At 36.0% G+C, this 10,618-nt stretch overlaps 1 protein-coding gene across 2 annotated transcripts; it reads right to left on the bottom strand.

Annotated features, from left to right (window-relative positions):
• Positions 1-722: 722 nt before the first annotated feature.
• LOC116136936 (kinesin-like protein KIN-13A) lies at positions 723-9,678 on the bottom strand. 2 transcript variants are annotated; one of them, XM_031422614.1, is made up of 14 exons: positions 9,351-9,678; positions 8,965-9,245; positions 8,310-8,528; positions 7,874-8,065; positions 7,688-7,789; positions 7,462-7,539; positions 7,144-7,225; positions 5,841-6,003; positions 5,155-5,484; positions 3,910-4,128; positions 3,202-3,805; positions 3,039-3,104; positions 1,051-1,277; positions 723-884 (listed from the first exon to the last, which is right to left on the bottom strand). In XM_031422614.1, the coding sequence occupies exons 2-13, from the start codon at positions 9,187-9,189 to the stop codon at positions 1,095-1,097; spliced, it is 2,463 nt and encodes an 820-aa protein (XP_031278474.1). In that variant the 5' UTR covers positions 9,190-9,245; positions 9,351-9,678; the 3' UTR covers positions 723-884; positions 1,051-1,094. The 2 variants fall into 2 exon arrangements, with proteins under 2 accessions (XP_031278474.1, XP_031278475.1); XM_031422615.1 differs by having other exon boundaries at positions 8,965-9,229; positions 9,351-9,445.
• Positions 9,679-10,618: the final 940 nt, after the last annotated feature.

Raw genomic sequence — 10,618 nt, 5'->3', positions numbered from 1 at the left:
TGACTATTGGATGACGATCAGTTTTTAATTTTTGAAAAGCATACTCAAGTGCAATTCACTTCTTGTAGTTCAATAGGGAATCTGTGGGGTAAGTTTTACCAAGAAGTGTTGTGTTACTGGTTTTGTTTTGATGTCAATAGTTTATAATTTCAAGGACACTTAGACTGGCACAGGTCATGGATTTTCCATCTGGTCTTAAAACTGAATGAATTTGATATAAAAATAAATGAAATAGTGGATATAATTAAGACATAAATTGATGGATAATTTGTCAATTAAAGTTTCTATGTTTATCAGTATGCTTATTATTTTGTACATATTGTTGTTTTGACAAATGACGTACTTCTAAATTTTTCATTTTATCAAGTTGCTAATGCTCTAGTTGAATCCCTATTCCAAAATAAACCAACAGCTGATGTTTTTGAATCTTCACCAACGTTCAAACCCACTCTAGCTCAGGTAAATTCTTGACAGATTATGACATGTTTAATTAAGTAGAATCGTGGGATTTTTCAATCTCGAATTAGCATATTAAAAGCATACTGTGCAATGCATTAGAGTAGAAATAATATAAAATATAAAACGAATTTCCAGAGTATTTTGATCTATTTCACCTTTTCTTTCCTTTCCTGAAAAACATTCCCCAGTCACCAACATGCAACAGCCACAAATCCATAAACAACTCAGCAAGAATACGTCTAAAATAATACATTTGACAGTCCACCCCTCGGTCACCAACAAAAAAGACAGTTTTACCACTGTCATTCATATAAAGCCACAAATTCTGGATGTCAACAGCAACATTAGGCTTGGCAAATCAATTTGACCCTGCCATATCTCTGTTCCTCCCACAAAATATTTAAACACTGCTACCTGTGTTTTGACTGCCAGAACCAACATAAAATTTGAACCAAAAAAAAAAAAATTATTATTTAGCATAAGTACATTTTTAGTTGACCTCAACCATGGAGCCATTTACAGCAAAATAAACAAAAATCATTCAACAATAACAAAATCATATTGCAATATAATACAGGAGAGAAGAATTACAAGATAGGAGGCAGTCAGCGAAGCGCAGAAATTGGAGTGTTGCCCTAACGAGGAACTCTCTTCCGGCTGAGTACTTCCTGTTCTTTGAGGCGATGCTGGAACCTAGCAAGTCGAGCTTGAAGGCTAACCAGACCTGCTGCTTTGCGTGAAAGCACAAAACTCAACTGGGTCACATAGTTGTCAATGAGGCTGCCCGGTTGGTCCACTTCTGCCAGTAGTTTCATTTCCTGATATCCAAACCAAACAATAAAATGTAATATGAGAAACACGCCATAATGCCATAGAAAATAAATAATGGGTTCACTACATGACATATCAAAATAACTGAAAAAAATTCAATACCAAAAACCAATGCAACTTAATAATACTTTCTCTAGGTCAATCTGTAAAAAGATGAAGACGTCACTTACTTCACGAACAATCTCCATAGTATCCTCAATTTCTTTTCTATGAGCTGCAATTAGGGCCTCTTCTTCCTACAAGAGTTCAAAAAATGCATAAAGCAACGTCTATATAAAGTTCCTAATATAATTAAACAATAGCAAGTAATAGACAACGCCACAGATCACCAACCTCCAGTAACGCATTGATATTGCCATCTGAAGGAGGTTCGGGTTCAGATTGTCTAGGTCCAACATTGTTTGTGTTGAAACTTCCCGTATTCTGCTGCCTGGCATTAGTGATGGAGATATCTGATCCACCACTATCCTTTTTGAGCCAGTTCCCCATCTTTTCTGATTTTTCAGTATCCTTAGATGCTTTTCTTCGAGGTGGTGATACCTTTTGCACTTTCTCTTCTGTATCAATATTAGTTTGGGAATATGATGGGTGCATCTTTTGACTTGTAGAACCGCCATAAGAATTATTAGTTTCAAACCTTTCCCTGTCCATTGAGCCAGAAGCCACCCCGCTTTCCTCTCTTCCATGGAAGGGAAGATTAGAAGAATAGCTTGCTGCTTGTTTGTCGAGATCAACAGTAGGATTATAAGAAAGAGTTTCTTTTTCTACAACTCGTCTACCTATATCAACCATTTTAACTTCTTGTGGCTCAAACGCATCCTCCATTTCGACAGTAACTGGCATGGAAGATGCTGATGAAGCATCTTTACTAAGTGGCGGTAGTGAATTTACAACTGGATCCTTTTTTGTGTTCCCACCTTTGGAGAGACTTTTAACCCTGCTCATTTATGTAGAGAGCCCTTGGTCAAAAACTATAAAACAATTAAATCAATGCTACTAGCAATATATTTTGCAGAGGCTGAAAATAAGAACAAGCATTACCTATCAGCGTATCTCAATGTATTGAGGGTATGCTCACATGATCCTGCATTCGGAGATATGCAAGAGATCATAACAGTCCTTGAGTTGCCAACGAAGGAGTCACGAAGAACTTCTGTAAGTTTGCTCCCACGAAATGGGATATGAATCTGGTCATTGTCCAGAGCACGAATGCACTCCTTGAGAGCCAAAAGACTCTTATTGATTTCTGCACCCTCAATCCTGACAATGAACCATACCACTAGTATCAGGAAATGCAACACCAGTCCTACCAAAGAAACAAAAAGGAACTGCAATACTAGGAATAGCTTCCCAAAAAGAATTAACAGCCTGAAAGTTATGTCCAGCTGCCACAGACATAAGTATTATAATCACAATACCTAGTCAACACCTGCCAATAGCAACATTAATTCAAATGATGGTAACACAGAGTCAAGAAAGAGACAGCCGACCATAAATACATCAACCTGATGTTTCCAACTGTGGTGCATATGAACCAAGCACCAACATTCATAGGGACCCAACCCATGCCAAAAAGCAACAGTCTGATCTCATAGACCAGGTTTAAAAACTGATGGCTTGATTAGTTCTGAGCTCTGAGCTTAGTCTGGTTTACTATTTGACTGTTCTAATGTTAAGGTTTTTCTAGAAATAATATNTATTAATACTTTCTCTAGGTCAATCTGTAAAAAGATGAAGACGTCACTTACTTCACGAACAATCTCCATAGTATCCTCAATTTCTTTTCTATGAGCTGCAATTAGGGCCTCTTCTTCCTACAAGAGTTCAAAAAATGCATAAAGCAACGTCTATATAAAGTTCCTAATATAATTAAACAATAGCAAGTAATAGACAACGCCACAGATCACCAACCTCCAGTAACGCATTGATATTGCCATCTGAAGGAGGTTCGGGTTCAGATTGTCTAGGTCCAACATTGTTTGTGTTGAAACTTCCCGTATTCTGCTGCCTGGCATTAGTGATGGAGATATCTGATCCACCACTATCCTTTTTGAGCCAGTTCCCCATCTTTTCTGATTTTTCAGTATCCTTAGATGCTTTTCTTCGAGGTGGTGATACCTTTTGCACTTTCTCTTCTGTATCAATATTAGTTTGGGAATATGATGGGTGCATCTTTTGACTTGTAGAACCGCCATAAGAATTATTAGTTTCAAACCTTTCCCTGTCCATTGAGCCAGAAGCCACCCCGCTTTCCTCTCTTCCATGGAAGGGAAGATTAGAAGAATAGCTTGCTGCTTGTTTGTCGAGATCAACAGTAGGATTATAAGAAAGAGTTTCTTTTTCTACAACTCGTCTACCTATATCAACCATTTTAACTTCTTGTGGCTCAAACGCATCCTCCATTTCGACAGTAACTGGCATGGAAGATGCTGATGAAGCATCTTTACTAAGTGGCGGTAGTGAATTTACAACTGGATCCTTTTTTGTGTTCCCACCTTTGGAGAGACTTTTAACCCTGCTCATTTATGTAGAGAGCCCTTGGTCAAAAACTATAAAACAATTAAATCAATGCTACTAGCAATATATTTTGCAGAGGCTGAAAATAAGAACAAGCATTACCTATCAGCGTATCTCAATGTATTGAGGGTATGCTCACATGATCCTGCATTCGGAGATATGCAAGAGATCATAACAGTCCTTGAGTTGCCAACAAAGGAGTCACGAAGAACTTCTGTAAGTTTGCTCCCACGAAATGGGATATGAATCTGGTCATTGTCCAGAGCACGAATGCACTCCTTGAGAGCCAAAAGACTCTTATTGATTTCTGCACCCTCAATCCTGACAATGAACCATACCACTAGTATCAGGAAATGCAACACCAGTCCTACCAAAGAAACAAAAAGGAACTGCAATACTAGGAATAGCTTCCCAAAAAGAATTAACAGCCTGAAAGTTATGTCCAGCTGCCACAGACATAAGTATTATAATCACAATACCTAGTTAACACCTGCCAATAGCAACATTAATTCAAATGATGGTAGCACAGAGTCAAGAAAGAGACAGCCGACCATAAATACATCAACCTGATGTTTCCAACTGTGGTGCATGTGAACCAAGCCCCAACATTCATAGGGACCCAACCCATGCCAAAAAGCAACAGTCTGATCTCATAGACCAGGTTTAAAAACTGATGGCTTGATTAGTTCTCAGCTCTGAGCTTAGTCTGGTTTACTATTTGACTGTTCTAATGTTAAGGTTTTTCTAGAAATAATATTATTATTAATAGTTTTTTTTTTTAAAAAACACCCTTGTTGAGACAAGGAAATAAGTCAACAACCCTTGAGCCCCACAAACATTTAAAAGTACTATTAAGTTGCCAACCAAGCCATTTACAATTCTGAGTTTGATCGTCTTAACCTTGTCACATCTACCAACCCAATGCCTAGCAGAAAGACATCATTTAAATTGTAACTTTTCGCTCTAAACTAATGTTACTCTTGTTCCTAGGATTCTCACATTAGCTTCTGCAACCAAGGGTATTAACTACTAAACACTTAGGCACATCATACAACATTTAGTCAAGAACCACCTCTTCAATGTGTCCTAAAAAGCATATATTATGAAATTAGGCTAGACTCATGCAATATCCAGAGTAAATCTAATGAAATTTATCTTTAAAGGTGCCAAAAACAATGCTTAATAGTTTCTCTATCATTTTCGATCTCAAGTAACAAGCAGCAAACACTGAATAAACAAAGAAAAGGAAATGGTTCCACGTCCACACAATTTATATCGACAAATTTTATATTTAAACGTAACTCCCATACAAAACCATAGCTGACCACCTTAGAGCTAAAAGCTCACCTAGTTTGACGGTCATTATCAGTGGTGTCTGCACCTCTTTCACTACCAGCAAGATCAATGAAAGAAATTTTTCCAACAACCTTCCCTCCTCTAGAGTCATTTGCATCATTGTTCCGCTTAGATTCTTTTACTTCACTGTGCTTCTTGATAACAAGTTGTAAAATAGCATGAGACCTAGAAGATTCCTCATTGGCACCAGTAGATCCTGTACTTCTTGCAGCATTGCCCCTCTCAATATATTCCTTTACAATTTGCACATCAGAAACTTCAAATTCTTGCAGTCCAACAATGCAAACTTGTTGCCGCCCATCTTCTCTCATACAAAGTTTCCTATTTGAGAAAAATAAATCAAGTCATTCAGCAATTTCTGTCTGTCTGGTAAACAAAGCAAAAAAAGATTGCACCACCATCAACATTACGAAGCCCAAACTGGTAATTGTACACAGAAATATGTCAGATGTATGTAAATAGTAATACATAGAAATGAATACCTAGGTACTCATAAGAATCACAACACATACTAGACAGAGAACAAATGATGTAGACATTTCAAAGTCATATTCTCCACCAATGATTAAGATCAAACAGAAATCATTTTATTCATAAGGTACAGATGCAAAAAGAGAGAGAGAGAGAGAGAGAGAGAGAGAGAGAGAGAGAAGGTAAAACAAATAGCAGATCCTTACTTTCTATCACTGAGAAGATCAAAAAGTTTTCCACCATATATCTCAAAATAGCTAAGCCACAATTTAAACCGCTGATTTCGATATACAGGCTGGTGCAAATATCTAACAAGGTCTTCTGCTGCTCGGAGAGGTAAGGGTTGCATTGTATATGTCTTGCCACTACCTGAAATTTAAAATTAAAAAAAAAAAAAAATTAGTATTTCATTTTTCCATAACGTGAATTTGTGCCTAGCTTCAGAAACAACTAGCAAGCATACCAAAAAACTGACAAATACAAGAAGGAAACCGACAAAGGACTAACTAGTACAGTACCACCACAACTTCCATACATTGTCAGCAGTTAAAGACTGATTCTTGCGCAGAAATAAGCCATTTTCTAAGCAGGCATAGAAAATAACTAAAGGGGACAACAAGGGAAACCGACAAATTACTGAAAATTCAATCTCAGTACCATAAATTCCAAAAGATGTTATTAAGACCTTTTCCAACATATACTAGATTTCGTTGCATGTTAATATGCATCAACCTCCCATTACAAATTCTCATCTAAATCCTAACCAATATGCCATATTAAAAACTACATATGTATATTGCATAGCCTGTAAACATCTCACCTCAACCTTATGATATAATCAAGCTGTCATAACAACATCAAAGAATCTTGTTTAGTAGAACATGAGAAATTTCACACAACTAAAGTAGCTCAGTGACCACCAAAGGATACTATTCAGGAGCTTGAAAATATAGTTTCCCAAAACCCTTCCTACATTTTTGCTCAATGCTGTGTTTAAAATACCATGTAAAGGAACAAACACATCACTGACAAAAAATATGTCATATGAATGTCAATTGATGCTACTCTTTTTTGTACTAAAATTAATATAGTTGGGGCTTAAATGCCTATTATTTGTTTGTCTACAAAAAGTTTACAAAGCCAAGGATAAAAGTGAAAATTCTAGAAAAATCAAAAGGATCATCACAATCACAGAAGATAATAAGACAAGCAGCAATATTGGAAATAGGACCATAAAAAGCGTGGAGGGATTATTAAAACAAAAGACGGCAAGATGATTAAGAACTTCATCCCTGAAATACACTTTAACAAAAAGTTAAAAAAAAAAGGACAATGAGAAACTTATAACATCCACAAACAAAACAGCTAGTAAACTAGCTGCTCCCCAAGGAGCATCCCAATTTGAATGAACCAAACACTACTTTCTTCTACAGGAATAAAGCTTTAAGCATATAAAAGATGCTAGCATAATATGTAGTGTTGGGAGGGAAAATCAGCATCTCCACACACCTGTTTGTCCATATGCAAAACAAGTAGCTTTTGTTCGCTGAAAAATGATTGGAATAATTGGCTCTACAGTGACCCGATATACCTGTTTAAGCAAACATGCCATTTATATCATTAGTGGCTAATCAGAACAACTTTAATGATAGTCTCATTTACACACTTCCATAAAAATAGCACACCTGGGAACTGAAATACAAAAAATATCATAAGCATTGAAGATTTGTATACCAGAGTAACAATATATTGACATGCTAAACGTGGCTGACACGTTGCAATCCACTTTCAAACACCAAAAAATAAATAAAGATAAAAAGAGTTTACCTCATCATTACTGACATGCTGATCCAGAACAGCATCAAAACAAAACTCATGCTTCTCCACATATGCCGTCAAGTCCACCTTTCTCATTAAAACCAAAGTTAGTCCTTCAATGAGATATACAAAAGAAAACAGATAAGAAAACCCTATGAGGCTAGTATCAGGTAAATCCAACTCATTCATCTGAGTGATATTAAATAAAAGGTTCTGATATTGTTGAGAAACAAACCTTTAGCTTGGGTTCATGGACAGTAAGACCATTGCCAGACACAGATACAATATCATCCTCCTTCCGTGAGAGCTCCTTCTTGTTTAGTGGTCTTTTACGAACCTAGACAAAATAGAATGAGTCTATACACATACATAGAAAAATACTCACTTTTGGAGAAGCTCACTTCTACTAGAACTAACGTACCACAACTTTGATCTTAGCAACATTAGTTTCTCTTGCATTGTTCTCTTTTTCATTTGTGAGAACTGGAGCTGAGACATCTGCATCAAGGTGCTCCTTTTGCTGCCGGCCTGTTGTCAGACTGAAGTCATTTTCAAACCCTTCGCTAACACCAGGCATAAACGGGGATGGCTCAAATGGTTCTGAAATAACATGCTGCAATGGGTGCAAAAATCAACTCATCTTACTCAAAGGCAACAATGGAGGTAAGAGAAGTAAGGCAGCTTAAATTTATATGACCTATTATCATGCAAAACTAATCCGTTTTACTCCATTCAAAGTAAGACACCACGACAGAAACTGACTACTGCAGCCATTCTAGCATCATAGTACAATTAATATAATAAACCAATGTAAAAATCTCCAGCAGCTCAGATGGAATACCACATAAAGAACCCACCTCGGATAGAAGTTCTGTATCATCCATAGCATGAAGATCCAAAAGTCCAGCTCCAAAATCCCCCCTGAACTCTGAAGAATAAAATCCATCTGATGCAGTTACTCCTGAAGTTTGCGCAGTTGGTGTGAAAGGCTCAGATGCAGATTCCCCATTAAAATTGAGGTTTCTCATTAACTTGAAAAGCCTCTGTTTCTCTTCAGCCGATTGCGCTCCATAACCCTTAATAATGACACAGAATACCTTGTCATCTCATATAGTCCAAACCCATACGAATACATAGAAATCAAATGTGAAAGTATCTAAACTATCAACAGTCCTTTAAAGAAAAATAAAACAAAATAAACATAAAAATTCAAGATCCAGCGCAATACATGTGAAACGATCAGACTAACAATTTCAGGAACAATCAATCACTTAAAAAGATCGTTAAACTAATAATCCAGATTTTCTCGTTAAAAAGAATTATAATCCACATGTGGAACTTTAAAATTTAAACTGTAAATTTAACAAAACAAATTATATATAATCTTCATCTCACTTCACGCAAAACATAATAAAGTCGCATTTCAACCAAAATCCAAAATTCAATTCCCAATCAAATGATACAGGTAATAATGACAAGCAAAGATACAGATATGTGAAGAATTGTCGGCACCTGCATGAGGAGATTGGGGAGGAGGCGCTGATCGATGCCCGTAGAAGCCAAGGGAGAGGCCAGATGCTGCAGTCCTGCCGACTGAAGCCACCGTGCCATAACCGCATCGCCGGCATCGCTTGTGGGACCCGCATTGTTATGCATAGGCCCACTGGCGCCGCCACCTGCGTGATCATACAGCGCCGTCGCCGCTGCAGCATTGCTCTGCTGCATCTGGCCACCCATGTGGCGCTGCGAGCGCCTTTGCGGAGCCAATTTTCAAGATCTGTTAAACGACAACACTTCATCCACACCCAAAAAAGAAAATTAAAAAAAAAAAAAAAAAAACCAACAACAAGATCATCATCCTTATCAAAATTAACGGTTACGATTTCACATATGCTTACAGGGAGGAGAGAATCCGAATTCAGAGACGAACATGAAAGTGTTGAAATCAACGAATTCTTGTATCAACCTTAAATACAAATCGAAACAAATTCGTAAATAGTTTCAACATTTTCAAAAAAAACGTACAATGGAGAGAGAATTACCAAATTGTGACAGTAGAATGAGATCTAAGATTAAAAATTGAGAGAAATAAATGTAATGATCAGATCTGAATGAGAGAAATTAAAAGCAAAAGTAGAACCCTAAATTTGATATTTTTTTTTTTTTATTTCTTCTATTTTTTTTAATTTTATAAACTTTGTAAGAGATGATGATGATGATAATAGCCAAGGCTCCACGAGATGATTTCAGATTTAATTATTTATCCAGATATAATCCATTTTAATTGGGTAGGTTGTATTTTCAAAATTATTGAACAGCTATTTTGATTTTCGGAATGACCATTTTGCCCTTTCCTTGTTATAGTTTCTTAATTCTTCAAGATTCATAATGACAGAAGTACCCTTGTCTGGTCTTGTTCGGTTGTCAAGGAACTCCTTTCTTTAGATTTTCCCATAAATAAATATAATCGTGTTAATTGCTCATTCTTTTGTATAAACTTTGTGAAATTGATTAATATTAAATATATTAATTATTATAATATTATTAAATACAATATTAATTGATTTTAAATAAATGGTATAAAAATGGTTGTTTTAATGACCCTTGTGGTCTCCAAAATATTAAGTAAGGTTTGTGACAACCCAACAGTATCATTTAACCACCTTTCAGTGATCAAACGAGGTCATAAAGATCCTTAAGTATATTATTTAAGAGATTTTAAATTCGATTCTTCTCGGTTGCTAATATAAGTTGACACTTGAGGGTTTATTCGATCGTTAACTTTAGAGTTCTCAAGGATTAGTCGAGGTGTACACAACTTGGTCCGGACACCTTGATTACCAATATATATATATTAAGTGAGGTTTCATATTCACTAATACTTACATGGACAAAAAAGCAAGGTTGTTATAAATGCAAGTTATAATCAATTACAATAATAGAATAAATTGTTGTATACTCATTAATAAAATCAAATTTGTTGGTTTATTTTGGCATGCTCCATTGTTTTGTACACAAACTCAAATTAAATGCATGCTTCAAAACAAAACATCTAACTAATTACATTATTTCTTCTAAACTTTATGTGCAATCCATAATGTTTATTCATTATTTACCCTTTAATGTAATTAAATTGTAAAAGAATGTTATAAATAAATAATAAATT

The sequence above is a fragment of the Pistacia vera genome, unplaced genomic scaffold, assembly GCF_008641045.1.
Source record: "Pistacia vera cultivar Batoury unplaced genomic scaffold, PisVer_v2 Contig320, whole genome shotgun sequence".
NCBI classification, from domain to species: Eukaryota; Viridiplantae; Streptophyta; class Magnoliopsida; order Sapindales; family Anacardiaceae; genus Pistacia; species Pistacia vera.
This window is presented reverse-complemented; position numbering and strand designations above follow the sequence as displayed.

Coding starts and splice junctions, on each gene's coding strand:
- LOC116136936 (XM_031422614.1), bottom strand. CDS start 9,189: ATGGGTGGCCAGATGCAGCAGAGCAATGCTGCAGCGGCGACGGCGCTG. Junction 8,529..8,964: donor TCCCCAATCTCCTCATGCAG/GTGCCGACAATT, acceptor GTCATTATTAAG/GGTTATGGAGCGCAATCGGC. Junction 6,004..7,143: donor TTTTGCATATGGACAAACAG/GTGTGTGGAGAT, acceptor TTTAAATTTCAG/GTAGTGGCAAGACATATACA.